At 57.9% G+C, this 17,601-nt stretch overlaps 1 protein-coding gene across 2 annotated transcripts in view; it reads left to right on the plus strand.

Annotated features, from left to right (window-relative positions):
* The window catches only part of SPECC1L (sperm antigen with calponin homology and coiled-coil domains 1 like), a 122,691-nt gene extending 108,656 nt beyond the window's left edge, over nucleotides 1–14,035 (plus strand). For both annotated transcript variants that reach the window (XM_060028433.1, XM_060028434.1), the window contains 3 exons: nucleotides 9,900–10,016; nucleotides 10,554–10,613; nucleotides 12,033–14,035. In XM_060028433.1, coding sequence (XP_059884416.1) covers nucleotides 9,900–10,016; nucleotides 10,554–10,613; nucleotides 12,033–12,122 — 267 coding nt within the window. In that variant the 3' untranslated portion in view covers nucleotides 12,123–14,035. The remainder of the gene's footprint in view (nucleotides 1–9,899; nucleotides 10,017–10,553; nucleotides 10,614–12,032) is intronic.
* The last annotated feature ends 3,566 nt before the right edge of the window (nucleotides 14,036–17,601 follow it).

Here is a 17,601-nt window from a genome sequence, read left to right on the forward strand (position 1 = left end):
TCTCTGACTGCATCCTAACATGTTTTATACCAAGAAAACAACTTGTATGCAAAAGAAAACCAGAAAAGTAAGGAGCCGGGAGTTCAGGAGCCCAGCGCTACGCACAGGGCCCCAGCAGGACGGACAAGGGGGAGTCACGCTCCACCACAGGGTCCAGAGAGAAGCGTTTTCCCACTTCCCTCTGCTTGTTGCCCTCAAGGGCAGGTAAGTAAACCATCGAGCTGGGGCTTTGGAGAGAAGTACAAGAGGGTGGTGCCACAGCTGTCTGTGTTCCCTATTTTAGATGTTTTGCCATTTTCCCTCTGCCAGAACGGTACCTGGTAGGTGTAGAAACAAATCCACTGACAGATTTGAAAGCAGCAGTTCCTGCTGGAGGCAGTGAAGTGAGTTCTTCTTGAGATGAGCGTGCTGTGTTGAGCGGCTCTGTCCTGGGATCATTTCCTCCCCTCACGGCCCCTTCACGTGCGGGCTGCCTGGCCCCTGGGCGTCCTGGTGTCCTGGGTCAGACAGACGTGTTCCCTGCGATTTCAGAAACGGGAAGACTTGTCCGTGGTCCTCCCAGGCTAGGCTCTCCTTCTGTCTCAGCGCCTCCGAAGGTGTTCTGAGGGCTGGGAGGGTGGCTGTGCGGCCCCATGAGCATCCTCCCTGCCGGGGTCCCAGCAGGGCTGTGTCCACGCCTTTGCTCTGATGGATTAATACTGTGCTGCAGTCTCTGTGTGGTAGTTTCCTTTTCTGCATGAATTATATTTTTCAAGTGTAAGGTGTTTGAACGAGTCTAGGTGCACTCTGTGTCTGTCCTTTATGCTTTATAAAGTGTTGTCTTACTTTCAGCAGCCCTCATGTTTAGAAGCTGAAACTTTTTTTTTAAAGCCCATTGCTACACTGAAGCTTTCAGATCCTCAGGCCTTTTTTCCTGGATTTTCTGTCCCTCCCTTCAGACTGCTCTTAAGCCAGCTCTGGAGCAGCCTCTGCGGAGGGCCTTGCGAGCAGCCCAGGGTTCTGCTCGGTGCTTGGTGGAGAACAGCCGCTCGCGGAGCTGCAGCCTGAGCGGAAAACCGTTGCTTGGTGCTGTTCGGGCCATAGGTGCTGTGGTCCCACGACAGAGACGGGCCGCTCACGGAGCCGTCAGTTTTCATGTCCGGCCCAAATAGGGGTCCCCAGGGGCTGGGTGTTGACTAGAGGAGAGGGACTCGGACCCAGCGGGGCCTCCCTGGCCTGCGCCCGTCTGTGTCACGGAAGGCGGTCAGCACTGCCTCAGCAGGCCGGATGAGGGGCCGAGCGAGACCTGCGAGCGCTAGCCGGCACTTTATTAAATCCTCGTAATTGGGTCTTTTCCCCATTTTGTGTATGAGAAAGTTGAGACTCCTCCAAGTTAAACTGTGTGCCCACAGCCCTGTAGCTTGTAAGGAGTGGCCCCAGGTCCCTGGGACCCTAAACCCACGATGCCTCCTACTCTGCAGAAAGGGAGCCTTCAGCTCGGTAGAAGGCATCAACTGAGACATAAGCCAGGGGAGAGTGAGCCTTGAGAGCTGCCCCAGGAGCTCCAGCTAGACTGAGGGCCCTTCCTCGGAGAAGGCATTTGAACAGCGGCTCCCACGAGTCAGAGCTGCTCATGCTGGGCAGCCCTCAAGGCTGCAGCACCCAGAGTGCACTGCATCCATGTTTCAGAGCCTGAGTACAAGATTGGTGGCCTCTGTCCCAAGAATACCCTGAAAGAGGCCGTCCTGGGAAGTTCAGGAGTGCTCCTTCTCCTCCTCAAACACTTCCCTGGGCTGCTGGGGCTGGGACCAGCCACCCTTCTCCCTCTATGCCCACGCCCCCTGGAGCACACACAGGAAAGGTACAGCTGGGAGTACTGTGTCTCCTTCGGTTGAAATTGCATTTTAGTGAGTAATAACCCTGTCAGAGCTAGACGCAGTCTAGAAAAGAGTTAGTTCCTACGCTGCTAATAAAACTGCTCAGACTTGCCCCGTGCTCGTGACTTAACTGACCTCACCAGGGACTCTTGCCAACCATCCCTGCCTGGTGGCTGTTTCCTGAATTTTCAGACAGCAGACCTCATGGGTCCTGTGTGCTCCAACACAAAAAGTTTCCTTTGGGAGGGGTTTATGGGAAATATGGGGACATCAATCCGGTCCCTTAGGGTGACATGAAGTGTCCCCTCAAAATAGGTTCATTTGACTAAAAAGAGTTATTACAGCACATTAAGCCTGTGGCGCATGGTTCTACGCTGGACTCTGTGGAGCTTCAGCGTAGTTAGAGCTGCTTCCTGGATGTGTGCTCGCACCCTGAGCACATCAGGCAGCGTCACTGCAGGTCAGTGCGGCCCCTTCCCTCCAGGGCACTGGACAGCCATCCCCAGGATGGGCGGTGGGTCAGGTCCCTTTTGAGTTGGCAGAGTGCTTGGTGTATCCTGGTGGTAAAGGAAGCAGACTGATACCCTGCTTCTACCTTTAACTGTTTGTTTTTAAGAAATTAAAAAATTTTAGAGCAGGGCCAGGGCCATAGTAAATTCCCATAAAATGCACTCGTGAGTCATTGCCTGTGAGCCATAACTTCTTCAGTAAACACTTATGGGTAAGTTAGTTGCTTTTGAGGCCTACCTGGTGTACAGACTTACTGAGCATAAGCTACTTCTGAACAGACAATTTTTTAAATTGTAGTAAAATACACATAATATAAAACGTACCATCTTAGCCATTTTTACGTCTACAGTTGAGTGGCATTAAGTACATTCGCGTTGTTGTGTGTCCGTCAGCACCTTCTAGTTCCAGAACTTCTCATCTGGAACTGTTTCCCGGCCCCAGCCCCTGGCAGCCACACATCTGCTTTCTGTCTCTGGATTTCACTATTTTGGGTGTTTCATATAAATGGAGTCATGTAATCTGTGGGCTTTGTGTCTCACTTTCACTCAGCGTAACGTTTCCAGGTTCATCCACTTTGTACCATGTATCGTTCCTTTCTCTGGCTCGAAAACGCCCCATCGTGGGGATGCTCCCCGTTTTGTTTATCCATTTTCCGGTTGGTAGACGTTTGTGTTGCTTTCACCTTTGGACTTCTGTGCTGCTGTGGACACTCGTGTGGGGGATTTGTGTCCACGCCATCTTCAGGTCTTCTTGGTTTGTCCCCAAGGAGTGGCCTCACTGGGGTGCATAGTGATTCTACGTGTAAGTGACCAGGAATCGTCACATTGCTCCGCAGCAGCTGCGCTGTCTTACGTTCCCAGCAGCAAGTACAGGGCCTCTGGTTTCTCCACATCCTCACCAGCATCTGTTGTTTCCAGTTTTCCAAGTACTGTGCATCCTGGCGGCCTGAGGTGGTGGCTCAGCCTCGTTCTGATTTGCAATTCCCTGGTGACCAACAGCCTTGAGCATCTTCTCTTGTGCTGCTGGCCATTGTCCATCGACTTTGGAGAAATGTCTGTTCAGATCCTCTGCCCATTTTCATATTTGGGCCTTTGGGTTTGTCTGTCATTGTCTGTCTGTCTGTCTGTCTGTCATTGAGTTGTAGGTTTGTTTGGTTTTCATGGAAATTTTCAAATACACACTAAAGCTGTGAGAATAGTAAAAGGACACTCAGTACACCGCCCAGGCCCGGGTGGCCAGCGCACAGTCCTTGCTCTCCCACCCCTGCCTGGTGATTCCGAAGCAGGTCCCAGCCATTTCATGTCACCACATATTTGGACAGAGGTCAGACTTCCCAATTGAATCATGGTCAGTTTTACCGTTGATTTGCTTGACTTAAGATCCAAATAAAGTTCACACATTGCATTTGGATAATATGCCTCTTTTAAGTCTGTTTTAATCTTAAAACTCCCATCCCTCTTTTTGTTTCCTTTCAGTTTGTCTTTGGAAGGAATTGGACTGTGTCCTGTGGAGCGTTAGCATTTTAGGTTTGGTGTTGACAGCCCTGCAGTGCTGTCCCTGATATAAACTGGTAGTTGATTCGAGGCTGGATCTGATTCCAGCTCAGATTTCCGGCAGAAGCCCCTCAGGTGGAGTTGTGTCCGTCCGACCAGGTAGAGGGGAGGGAGGCCGGCTCGCTACCGCTGCTGATTGCGGTCGCCCAACAGTGCTGGTCTCACTCCGTCTGTCCCAGGAATTCCTCTTTTCAGACAGGCTCCTCCATCGGCTGTTTGGTTGCCTTATGTCGAGTCTGGTCAGGAAGGTTCCGTCCAGTGCTTGATCCTGGCCTGGTTCCCCAGCGCACAGGGTCCTGAGCGAGGTCCAGCTGGCCCGGCCAGGCCTCATGCTGGAATGTCCCGTCCATGTTTCCAGCTGCCTTTGGTCGTCGGGTCGGTGGTCCTGCCTCCTGGCTGCACACTCAGGGCATCTGGGGAACTTTACGGAGAATGGTGCCCAGACCGGCCGGATCAGCCTCTCCGGCGGATGGCTGAGAGGTGTCACCTTGAAAAGGTTTTGCCCGTGATTCTGAGGCCTTTATTGGAACCCCTTCCCCCACAGGGCACAAGATGCAGGCCTGTCTCCGGGGTCGCTGGCCCCCTGGGCTGCCTGCCCTGGCGTCTTTCCTTCCTTCCTCCCACTTTACACACGTCCCGACATGGACATTGTGACGAGCGGGCCTCAGACTCCCCAGACCCCTGCCACCTCCCCCCTCCTCTCCTCTCCCCTCCCCTGACCTGGAGCAGAGCCTGGCTCAACTTCAAACAGGAGACAGCATGGAGGCCCCAGGCAGCACCTCAGATGTGCAGCCAGCGCAGGCACCCCAGCACCAGCAGGCTGCTGCGTGTTCCTCCCAGGGCCTCTGGGGCCTCCCGCTAACAGTAGCTCCCGGAGTGCTAAAACCCGCCTCCTGGTGGCTTTTCCCTCTCTTCTAGGCACTGCACCCCCCACCCTCCTCACCCAGATTCCCTAACACCCTCCAAACCCTGTCCCTCGGCCCAGGGCTGAGGCCTCGAGGCCCCGTGGACAGGGTTTGTCTGTGGCTCTGTCCTGCCTCCCAAAGGCAGGCGGTGTACTCGGTCATGGTCACGGTCACGGGGGGATCCCACCACGGCGGCTGAGACGGCGGAGGAAGTGCTGCCATGAGTGTTGCAGAGATTAATCATGGGTTTTGGCCCTTTGCCTTGTGCCCCCAAAATGGCATTTCCTTAAATAGATCAGAACCTTAACAACTGTGTGGTATTTGGGGTGCATTTTATGGCCCTTAATTAAACTTCAGACACATTAAAACATTTTAAGATGTTTTATGACCTATTCTTAATCTTTTTTTGTGGCCATTTGTGTAACTTCTTGGCTCTCAGACTCCAGCCCTCAACCCTCGATGCACAGAGGTGGGACTCACCTGCTGCCACAGGTGGGGGCAGGCCGCATCTAAGGGCGCAGGAGCGGGGAGGGCACATGTCCCAGCTCGGGGAGCTGCCCGCCAAGGGCAGCGGGGGCCAGGGGAGTCTGAGCTCTGGTGAGATGAAGAGGGCAGCTGAGGGCCCTGCACACAGGCCACAGCCATCTGCCTACAGATCACCGTCGGCCCTTCCTGGATGGAAGGAAAATGGGGTGAAGCACCTCATTTGAGTCTGTGCTCAAAGCTTTTTTTTAATATAAATTTATTTATTTATTTATTTTTTTGGCTGCGTTGGGTCTTTGTTGCTGTGCACGGGCTTTCTCTAGTTGCGGCGAGAGGGGGCTACTCTTTGTTGCAGTGAGCAGGCTTCTCATTGTGGTGGCTTCTCTTTATTGTGGAGCACAGATCCTAGGCACGTGGGCTCAGTAGTTGTGGCTCATGGGCTCTAGAGCACAGGCTCAGTAGTTGTGGCGCACAGGCTTAGTTGCTCCGCGGCATGTGGGATCTTTATGGACCAGGGCTCGAACCCGTGTCCCCTACGTTGGGAGGTGGATTCTTAACCACTGCGCCACCAGGGAAGTCCCTCAAGGCTTTTTTGAACTCCCGTAACCCTCTTGTTTTTGTCCAAACTTATACTTATCTTGTGCAGTAGGAGAGCCCTGAAGACACCTGAAAGCTAAATGCGAAATCTGAATTCATTAATTAGCAACTTGTATTATAATTACTATGTGTCTCTATTTTAAAAGAAAACTGTTTCATTCTTAGAGAGCTTGGCATTGCCTGTGAATAGTGCGAAGAAAGTCCTCCCGTTAGTGTGCATGTTCCCCTCAAAAAGCACCATTTTTGGCTCTATGAGTATTATTTTTTGTAAAGGGGTCAGCTGGCCACCTGCAGAGCTGCGGTGTCAGGGCCCGTAGGGCGGAAGGTCCTTGACCCTGCAGCTGCTTCAGAGAGAAACGCACTGGAAGACGGGTCTCATAGTCAAGGACCTTCCTCTTCACTGGAAGTACCACTTTCTGAAAACAGAAATTCCATTTCTGGACAACTTTGTGAAGGAAATACGTGACGAAGTCTGTGTGTGAGAGCTGCGAGGCTGTGCAGATGACGTGCCCTGTGCTGTGGTTTGTGGGACTCCTCTGGCGACCTGCTCACTGGGACCAGTGGCACCCTGAGTGCTGCCTTGTTCAGCGGGCTTTCTGGCAGCACTGATGCTGTTGACCCCTCCCAGTTCTGACGCTTCTTCCTTTGGCTTCTGGTTTGTCCCGCCTGTCGGGCCTTCCCCTGTGTCCCGTTGAAGGCGGTTCTCCTCTGCCTGGCCCTTATACTGAGGGGCTTGGTCTGAGTCCTCCCTCCTGCGCACTGTCCGCTCCGGCCACCGCCGGTGCCCCCCCTACACTGCGTCCCCAGCTGCAGACCCTCGTGTCAGCACCAGGCACCTCCCTGGGTGCCACAGGCGTAATTGTCGGGAGTACCTCCCCGCAGTGAGCCGTGCGTCACTGGAGGACCCTGCTGTCCAGTTCTGCCGGCACAGACTGCGGGCTCTCGCCTTCCTCACGGCCAGTCAGTCCCCAAGTCCAGTTTGCTTTTCTCCGGAGCCTCTGTAGCCCTCACTTCCCCTCCCTGCTCGCCACCCTGTTGTCCCCTGCTCCCAGCTCAGCCCCAGACGACTCATACCCAGGCCCCTGCCTGCAGGCCTGAGGGTGTCTCGCTGGGGGTCAGCACTCTGGCTCCCTCCAAGGCCAAGGTCTCCTGCACCACCCTGGAGGGCTGCGGCTCTGGTGTCCTCACAGGCCTGCAGAGACGGTCCGTGCACGTCCCTGTGGCATTTGAGTTGCTTTGCGATGAGCGGTCATAGCGTCACCATCCCTCCGGCCTTGGGTGTTGAATGATTTTATGAGAGCTGTTATCTGCGCTCTTCTTCAGGAAACCGGGTGGGGTGGGGCCCGGGTCCCCGGCCCACTGCTCACCTCGGGGGCCTGGAGCTCCCTGTGGTCCCTGCTTGGGCACAGCCGGTAGTGGGAGGGGGTGGCTCCCGTGGGAACGGCCATTCCTCTGGCAATTTCATACAGTTTTTGTACCTTTCCGCGCATTTATTTCTTTCTATGGATCCTGTCCTTTTATTAATACGCTGTGACAGCCGTGGGGCCCAGAGCACAGACAGGAGGCTGGGAACGTCCCAGCTTCCCTGTGCTTTTCAGCTTTGGAGACAGCCTTGCTGTCTCCATGCTTTTCTGTGTTCTGTCTGTGTTATTTCATAGTATCAATAGTTTGATTTTTCAGCCCCGAACATGAAAAACACTGAAGTAGATGGTGAGATGGGAGCAGAGGGTGCAGGCCTCCCCACCTCCCCGCCCACGCCTGTGTCAGGGCCTGTCTGCTTCTCCAGCGTCTTTGGATGGGCCGGGGCCACACTGGCCGGGCCCCCTCCATCTCGCAGGGGGCAGGGCAGTGGTCTGGGTTTCGGTTGTTTTGATTTAGAAATTGGTCGTCGTTGCCCTGGGGCCCCAGGCCCGCTGTCTCCTCGGGGTGCCTCATTCACGAGGTGCTGCTCTGACTGCGGGGTCCAGGCTGGGGGTCTGGTCTGTTTGGAGGAAGCTGGATGGCCGGGTTCCCACAGCTGGGAGCTGGGGCACAGCTGCTTTCTCTGGTGCTGGGGCCTTTGCCTCAGGCCGGTGAGGCCAGGCACGTAGGCTCCGCCACATCAGGCCTAGCGGCAGGAAGTAGAGATTTGTTTTCCTCCAGGCGTGCATGTGACCCACGGGCAGGGGTCAGAGCCTCTGGCTGCTGTAAGCTACACTCAGCCCCGTGCAGAGCTGGGACACGTTGTGAAGAAGCTCATTCCCTGCTGCCCATGCGATGGCGACCAGTGTCCTGGCTCTTTTGTCAGGGCGTTTGGCCCTGACGACTGGGAGGAATAATCCCACAGGAATCATCTGTGACCTGAGCCTCATGGAAAAACGCTTCTGGGGTTTATGAGAATTAAAGTGAGACACGGCCCGGAGGAGGCTGGGGACCAGGGCTCCCAGCCCTGTCCTCCCACCCACCAGCCCCACACCTTGGACAGGTGACTTCCTTCCCTGGTCCTAGCTTAGTCCCAGGTGGGGCTGAAGCGCCCCTGCTGGCTGCTTCCTGAGATCCCGATGACATCAAAGGGACAGGTTGGCCATGGCCATAACTGTGGTTGTTGCGGAGCAGAGGCCTGTGAGGGCAGCCAGCCTGTCGGGGCAGTGTCTTCATGGTCACAAGTGTGGGGACCAGTGAGGCAGGGGCTGCCCAGGCCTCATCTTAGGGGGGCAGTGATGTCACTGAGTGGCTGGCACTGCCCTTAGATGGCCGCGTCAGATGGCCCACGGCCACCACACCTTACCACCGCCTTTCCCTGGGGCTGTCAGCAGATTTGCGCCCCTTTGCACCTTAACCTGATCACTTTCCTCACCACAGTTTATGGACAAGTCCTCCAGGCCGGATTGGCGGCCACTGAGGGAGTGACCTCTGGGATCACTGCCCCCAGAGCTGCTGCCTTTCAGAGGGTCATGGTTGAGCAGTCCCCAGAGGGCAGCGTCCTGGGTGCCTGCAGTCAGGGCTGGACGCTTCCTTTTGGTGACAGAGTTTGTTTCCACACTACCTGCTGCTTTTGTCAGGAGAGCCCCACCCTCCCCACCCGCCCTTTGTCCCTGGGCCCTACTTGGTGTCAGGACCTAACGGTTTGTAAGGGGGTCGGGCCTGTAAGGGGGTCGGGCCGGCAGACTTTGTAGAACACTCCCTACAGAGGTGAATAGCGTTGTTGTTCTTTGGCCGCTGCTCCCGGGGAGTGAGGACTGCCGCCTCGAGCACAGTCACCCAGGAAGCGGACTCATGCATTTGAAGGCTGCATGAAACAGTAGTAAGACATGAAGCAGGAGGTGCTGGGGGTTGGGGTGCTCTCTTTTTCAGTTTGTGGCATTTTCATAAAGCGTGTGAATTTCCAAATTTCATTGTGGAGTTTCAGCTTCAAAAGGGTTCTTGCAAATAAAGGTAAAGACTACTTTCTAGCTGAATTGCTTTATCATATAATAAAATACTCTGAATGACGTGTTTCTTCTGTAGTTGTGAACAATTTAATTTGAATATGGAGTAGGTGCCCCTTCAAAGAGTCGAGGTGGTTCTCGGAGATGCACTGTGGGAGCCCCACGCACCCCCCCACCCCCCACCCCCCGGTCATTGGCGCCGAGTGCAGGCTGGTGGCTGGTCCTCAGAGTGCAGGGGTTGTGATGTCCTGTAAATGATGGGGAGGAGGCTGGACCACAGCTCTTCCTAACAGCGCTGCTGCTCCCCGGTGCCCCGGCGGCGGAGCCCCTGGCCCCCAGGGCTGTGTCCTCTCAGGCCAGGGTTTGGGTGGCTCAAATTTCTGCTACTGTGGTTGCAGCGATCTGGTGTGCAGGGTGGGGGCCGGTCACGGGCACCAGCTGGTCCTGGGCTCGGCCCCCAGCCCCCCATCCTGCCGTGCTTCCTGCAGAAGCTCAGCCTGCTGGGCCTGGGGGCCTCCGCCCCCCTCGGCCATCTCCTGAGAAGCCCGCAGTGTGTGTTGCTCACATGTTTTCTTTCTTTTCCTGCAGAATATCGACATCACCAACTTTAGCAGCAGCTGGAACGACGGGCTGGCCTTCTGTGCTCTCCTGCACACGTACCTGCCCGCCCACATTCCCTACCAGGAGCTCAACAGTCAGGATAAGGTGAGGCCATGGAGGGCAGGCAGCGAGGGGAGAGAGCCCTCTGTGGCGGCGCGGGGGGGCAAGCTGCTGGCTCCTCGCACACCCCGGTGGCCTCTCTGGGAACGACATTGAGGGTCAGGGCTTCTTGAGGAGAGTGGTCTGGGCAGCGTCACCCACGCCAGGCCACCTTCCCCACGTCCAGCCACGACCGGCTCACGGTGCAGCCCTGCCCAGACGGGCACTGGGAGAGGACCCAGGCCCAAGCCCTCTAGTGTGCACCCCCATTGGCCCCTCCTGCCCTTCAGATGACCTTTGAAACCCCCCACGGGGAGGAAACAATTTCACAGGTGTTGCTTATTAGCTTTGGGGGTGCTGGGCAGCTCAGAGCTGATGTGTGAAAAGTGACCCTCCTGTGCGGAGAGGAAAAAACAAGTGTGTGGGTGTCACTCCGCAGCTTGTCACCAGAGGGGCGGGGCGTCGGGTATGGGTGTGGACCGGGCTGGTCAGGCTGCCCTCCCCGGCCCTGCTCATGCACCTGTCACACGGTTTCTTTTCCAGCGGAGGAATTTCACCCTGGCCTTCCAGGCTGCCGAGAGTGTCGGCATCAAGTCCACACTGGTGAGCCCCCGTCCCCTGAGGAGAGACCCCTGGGAGGCCTGGTGACCAGGAGGCTTCTGGGTGGGGACTGGGGCCCTGGCGGGCCCTGCACCAGCCGCAAGGACATCCTGCGGGTGGGGTGCAGATGGTCCCCTGCCCGGCACTCTTTATGCCTCCCGTCAAGTGTCCCAAGGAAGCGCCCTGAGTGGGGGGTGGTCACGTTTCGCTGTCAAAAGCACATTCCAGCAGATCTGCCTCGGGTGTCAAAGTAGAGGCAGGGGAGGGCAGGGCAAGGCCCCAGAGCGCTTCTCAAGGGCGGGAAGAGAGGCGGAGGAGCCCTGGGGTCAGGGCTGTGCTCTGGGCTACAGTAGCTCAGGACAGACGTGTTTCCGTGGGGGCTCCTGCCTCGTCACCAAGTCTGACTTCCAGGGAGAAAATACCTCGTCCAAATGCAAAGCCAGAGACTTCCACACCCAGAGATGCTGATGAAATTAACATGACAGGGGTGTTGCACAGCTCGGGGGTCCACAGAGTGAAGGACCCCACAGGGCCAGGTCAGGAACCCCCAGTGCCACCTCCCACCCTGAGGGTACCCATCACCCTGCCTTGTGACAGCCGATAGCTTTGAAGACATATTTGCACTCATCTTTACCCTGCAGGAGTGTTTGTGTAGAGTTCCATAAATATGTCTTCTGAGTTCACAGAAATACGTGTTTCTGAGTGGCTTCTATTCAATCATATATATAGAGAGAGAGAAATTACAGTTGAAATATTTCTCATTACCTGGATGTTTTACACCATGTGTAAATGCTGATATATAAGCAGGCAGTTCCCCAGCCTAAAAACTTTCCATTGAGATTCTTACACTGAACATACATGTGTTCTTTCTCCCCATCCCATTGACTCTGGTCCTCATTTGTGTCTCGCACCCATGGGACCCCTGGGAGCAGTGCCCTGCAAGGACAGCGGGTCTTTCTTGGGGGCCTCCCGGGCACGTCTCAGAGCCCAGGGTCCCCCGCCCGCTTCCCAGCAGCATCAGCTGATGTCTCCCCAACCACGGGGGCCACACAGGACACAGAGAACTGTGGCTTCCAGGGCTTCAGGGGGTCGCCCACCGTGGGGCAGGCAGTGCCTGGTGGGAAGGACACTCAGAGGTGACGCCGGAGGGGTTAGCGAGGAGAGGCAGGTGGGGAGGACGGCCCAACTCCCCCTCCCCCAGAGGAGACCAGCCCCTTCCAGCCTTGAGGGGCAGCCCTGGGCAGGGCGGGAGGCTTGGACATGGCCTACGCCCCGGGCGAGGAGTTTCCTGGGTACTAGGCTGCTGACCTGTGCAGTGAGACTCGGACAAAAGTCCCATGAGGGAGGCCCCCACCCCCAGAGCCCTTGGTGCTGTGGCTGGGAGGCAACCCGGGCTCTAACTAGCCTCTTCTCCTCTGTCAGGACATTAACGAGATGGTCGGGACCGAGCGGCCGGACTGGCAGAACGTGATGCTCTACGTGACGGCCATCTACAAGTACTTTGAGACCTGAGCACCTGAGGCCCCACGGTCACCCCGAACGCAGCTCCCTACACTCTGCCCCTGGCCGCCCCGCAGCGTGTGAGCCCCGCCCCCGACGGGCAGGGGACTCGGCCTGTGTGGCCTGCGCTTGGGCCAGGCTCTTCCACCTGGCCTCCGCGGCCAGGGCCCCGCGCACACGCTGACCTGCTGGAGAGATTGGGGAACCATTAGCACTGGGGTGGGAGGAAAGGCTCACTCACGGTCCAACCTAGGGAAGGGGATTCGTGTGCGGGCAGCTCCCTAGGTTGTGAAAGCTTCCTGCAGCACCTCAACTGCTTGCCCCTGAGAACCGGGGCGGGGTGGGGGGAATGGGTACCTTATAGGCCCCTGTTCCCCTCCTGTGTGACAGGGCATCCTCGCCGGCGATACGGACCGTGCCCCCCGCCCTCAAGCTCTGCCAATCTCCAGCTCCAGGGGCTCGGAAACCCAGCACCAACCTCAGGGTTCCAGACAAAGGAATCTTTCCTAAGGAGTTCTCTTTTTTTCTTATGAGCAATACTGGGAGGAAATGGCTTTTGTTTTCTTAGTACCAAAGTTAAATTGTTTTGGTAAGTGTAGCGATAAAACACAAAATCTGGACATAAGGTGATGAAAGCCAGAACCAACGTCGCAAGAAACAGGAGGAAAAGCTGAACAAGTCAAGGGGCCCAGATGGTGCGATTTCAGTCCCTGAGTCGCTCGGAAGTGACCCTCCTGGCTGGGGTGGAAGAAAGTGCCTTAGCTCTGCAGGGGAGGCTGCCGCCGCCATCCAGACGACAACCCTCAGCAGCCCTTCTTGGGAACGGGGAGCCGCTGTTGGTTCAAACAGTTTCGAGACCTGCACTTCCAGAACACAAATAAGCAGGAGGAAGAGCAGCCATTGCCCCACAGAATGCAAGGCGGGGGCTTGGGGAGGCCGCCCAGCCAGCCTGGGGGCTGCGGCTCCATGCGTGAGCAGGAGGTTCAAGACCAGGGGTCGGACGAGTCAACAGCCCAGGGCAGAGGGCGGCTGTGAGACGGGCTGTACATGCAGCCCGCTGGCCCAGGTCACCGGCTGCCACCCCCTGGGAGGCTCCTGGTGAAACGCCTGTTTTCAGCTGCAGAGCAGCGCCCAGCCCAGAGCACACAGGAGACCCCTCCTCCCTGACAGGCTCTATCCTCGCATCTGCTGCCCTGCTGGGCACCTGTGCTGTCAGCTGAGTGACTGTCAGGGGAGAGTTGTTGCTTTTCAGTGTCTCTCCACTTGGTTCTTCTCTCATCTGCCCTTATGGTGGCCTGTGTGCCTGATCTGCGGCCACATTTTTGCCTATTTATTATGTGAGGCGGCTGTTTTGGCCAATGGAGACTTTCCTGGGTCTGCAGTTCACACCGCTGTCCCTGGCGGCTCCTGCTGCAGGGCCTGTGGGGGGGGGGGGTGTTGCTGGTGTCCTCTGGAGGAGCGTGGCCACTGCTGATGGGCTGGTGTTGCCCGGCCTCAGCTCCCGGGGTTGGTGACGGGGCAGAGGGGGCTGCAGGGAGGGCTTCCTGGGTGCCCAGCTGCCTCTCTGACAACAGGCTGTGTGGCCAAGCCGCCCACGATTTCCACATGGATCCACGGCTGAGAAGGTTCCAGAAGCAAGATATTTCGCTTTTCCTGGTAGGATCCTTGTACTGTTGGCTTTAAGGGGTGACCCTGGACGGTCCTGTGTTCCTAGAAGTGGTGCTGTGAGGTGCTTTGGGTCCAGTGGCAGTTGCTGCGAAGTCTCCAGGAGGACATCCTGCCTCCTCCCTTTAAGCACAAGCTTTACTGCAAAAGGACCAGTGTTGGTTTTCTCTCGACCACAAGCTTCTGCTGACTGATGATACTGTTAAGTTTTTGTTCTATTAAATGTTCTTGAATGTCCTAAAATTGTCGTGACACATCAGGCTTGGGCTTTTCTGGGTCGCTGTGAACAGGACCCTCGCCACCTCCGGGGACGGGCTGTGGCAGGGAGGGCACCTGAGCCCACAGGCCAGGAGATGTCGCCGGGGGCCTGAGTGGGGTGGGGCAGGGGAGGCTTTGGCCATCTGCCTGCATCTGGGGTGGGATGGCCCAGGTGAGCCATGCGGCCTGGGCGGCCTTGTGACCGCGGAGGTTCTGTAACGGGCATCAGGCCCCAGAAGCACCGCCTGAGCTGCCCCCACACCCCCAACCTGTGGCCCAGACATGTGCTGCTCTGGGTTGGGGAGGGTGCCTTGAGGTTTTCTGGGTTTTTTTAGAAATGTGTCTTCTTGGAGATAATTTTGAGAATGTATAAAATTATAGAGAAAAAAATCAATAATTATACCATTCGCAGGCACCCAACCAATCAAGCCTTTCTTCCTGGGCATCTTGTGTGGAATGACAGTGACTCCACAGAGCACAGCCGGGAACAGCACTGCACCTCGTCACGTTGCACATGACACAGGTCACGTGCAGAGGCCGTGGCATCCCCTCCTGTTCACACTGGCAGACCTGGGCGCCCCTCCCAGGCCTGCGACCCCCTCCCCAGGGTCAGGGTTTCATATGGTAACTGATTCGCTCCCTGGGAGGCCCAGAGCCGCCAGCTGAGTGGAGGTGTGTATGTCAGAGCGGTGGCCCGGCTTCTCCCCACTCAGCAGCTGTGTGGCCAGGGTTACGTGGCCGGGGCCGAAGACGCTGAGCTCCCTCCCTTGGCTGCTGCAGGGAGGTCGTCCAGCCAAGGCCACAGGCTCTGAGACACGGGCCTGTGGGCCCTGCATGTGGCGGCAGGAGTGGGGGACCCCACCCGGGACCCTGGGCAGTGGGGGAAGCTCTGCTGTCTTAGCTGCTGCCCCACAGGGTGGGGTCCCTCCCCAGAACACTCCTGCCTGCTGTGCCAGCTGCCTCAGTAGCAGACCGACTCCATCTCCAGAGCCTCTCCGGCGCGGCTGGGCAGACTGGGGAGCGTCCTCTTGGGCTTGGGGAGGCCTGGCTTCCCTCCCACGGCACAGCACTCCTGCGGCCCAGGGTTGGCCAGGTTTTGTCTAAGGTGGTCCCTTAGGGGGGGACAGGGACAGACATCAGGGCTCTGGTGCCTGCAGGTCCCGTGCTGTGTCGGGGTGAGGGGCGGGTTCTCGTCAGGCCCCAGGTTGCTGGGAAAGTGCTGGCCAGAGTGCCAGCCCCAGCAGGCCAGGACTTCGCTGGGCTGCCCTGGTCATTGGTGCAGGAGGCAGCATGGGTGCACAGAGGACAGGGCTCCACGCTCCCTGGGCTCAACCCGCTCCCTTGGCGGGGAGCACTTGGGAGAGCAGGCTGGGTGTGCAGGAAGGGCCAGGACCTGGGGGACTTGTGGAGAAGGGCAGAGGGTGACTGGACATGGCCTGCAGTCTGTGCCACCCCAGCTGTGCCAGGCCCAGGGCAAGGGCAGGCCCCAGGAGCCCTTGGATGGTGATGTCTGCATTATTGGGGGGGGGCGGGGATCCAGGGTTCCAAGGAGGGAGACACCACAAGGTCTGGAATCTTAGGTGGCAGAACCAGAAGGGCTGGGTAGGAGTACGGGGTGGACCATTACCAGCACCTGTCAGGGAGGAAGCAGGGACACCCAGGTCTGCCACCAACACCTGTGAGGGGCTGGGGCTCTTCCCACCTCTGCAATGTGGTCACCCCAGGAAGGGTCCCCCTTGGACCGTGCTCCCAGGCTATCTGTGAAGTGGGGCGGGAGGTACCCGGGGAGGTCTGAGGCAGGGGTCCTGGGAGAGTGGCGAGGGGTGGCTTTCATGTTCAGGCAGCTGCTGCTGTGTGGGTGCCTGGGGCCCTGGCTTAGGGCCATTCTTAGGTTTGTGAGTGACAAGCCTCGCATGCCAGGGGCTGTCCCTGCCACCATTGTCCAGGACAAGGCCCCACTCCCATCTGGGCCTCAGTTTCCATATCCAAGGGATGCACCCAGGTCAGCTCAGAGGCACAGGGCTCCCAGCAGGGTTGCCATGTGATGCCAGAAGTCATCGTGGGCTGAAGCATCCTCCCAGGACTGGGCTGGAGGATGGGGTGGTCCTGCAGCTGCTTGGCTACGGGCGGCTGGAGAGCTTCCTCATGTGATTCTGCTTTTTTGGGGCCTTAGTCTGAGTATAAACTGGAGTCCCGTGAGGTCCCCCCACTTCCTCAATCCCAGAACCCCAGGAAGTGTGTGGTGCCTGCTCCTTCAGAGGAGAAGTTGGTGAGCACCTCAGGGTGGCCTGGTGGTTCCCGGGGACACTGGCCCCGGCACCCACTGGGTGCTTCATCCTGGGGCTGGCCGCCTTTCTCTGGCCCAGCTGGCCCCAGAGCAAACAATCGGGCCAGAGGCCACCCAGGTGCATCCTGGATAGGAACAAAGAGCCCGCGGGAGTAGGTTGGGGGTGGGAGTCTGAGAACGGAATTCTGGAGCGGGAGAGCCCAGCTGGCCCCCTGCCTCGCCTGCCGAGCCGGGCCTTGAGGGAAGGAAGGGTGGGTGCCCACAGCCTTCACAGCTTGTCTTGAGGCTGGGCAGGGAAACCAAGGGCCCGGAGGTAGTAGATGGGGCCGGCCAGGGCATCCCTGAGCCCGTCACCCTCGGTGCTGCCTCAGGCCTGCAGGGCTCCCGGAGCCTGGCACCTGAGGAGGACTCTCAAGGCCAAGGGCAAGGGGCTCGCTGGCCTGTGGGGTGGGGCAGCAGAGGGTTCCCCAGGAGGGCCTGGAGGCGCACATCCGCTCCATGGGGGGGGCAGAGTTCGTGAACAGCCCTCCCATGTGCCTGCTTCCTGTCATGTGCTCTCTGGGCAATGGCTTCACTGGGGACCTGGACAAAGGCACCTGGCAAATGACACAAGAACATTGGAGCAACCCCCCCTCCCCCCCTCCCATCTCTAACAGGGGCTGCTGGAGAGCAAGGCTGGGGACCATGCTGCTTCAAGGCCATGTGGGTTCCAGGGCCTAGGGAGCTGGCCCCAGGCCTGGAGCCAAGCCAGGCCCTGCTGACCACCCTAGGCCTGGGGCACCCACACCGAGGAGGGGCTTCCCACTGGGCCCCACGAGTGAACTCTAAGGGCTTTGGCACCCTGGCCCTGAGGGCCAGCTACAGAAATGAAGCCTTCAGCCCCTGGGCACTGGATGTAGCCAGTGTGGGGGCAGGCCACACCTGGGGAGGTCTCGGCAGGACGGCCATTGGGCCCCAGAATGGAAATGGCAGGGGAGAGCTTCATGGGGACCCACGCTGGGGACTAGGGGACAAGAGTGACCCCAGTATTGGCTGAGTGTTGGTCTCTGCCCTATGAACCCCATAGTCCTCTCTGGGCCCCAGGTGGCTCTCAAGCTCTTCCCTGCATGTCTGTTGAGTGAGGACTTGAGTGAATACGGGCCCAACAGATGTTGGCAGGAGGGTTTTGTCCCAGCTGTAGGAGTTTGTCCCATGTAATGGCCCAGAAGCAAGGGAGGGAAGCCAAGGGCCTGGGGGGAGGGTCCCCCAGTGGGACAGCACCTCCCCAGGTTCCTCATGGTC

The sequence above is a fragment of the Delphinus delphis genome, chromosome 13 (assembly GCF_949987515.2).
Source record: "Delphinus delphis chromosome 13, mDelDel1.2, whole genome shotgun sequence".
In the NCBI taxonomy this organism is placed as follows: domain Eukaryota; kingdom Metazoa; phylum Chordata; class Mammalia; order Artiodactyla; family Delphinidae; genus Delphinus; species Delphinus delphis.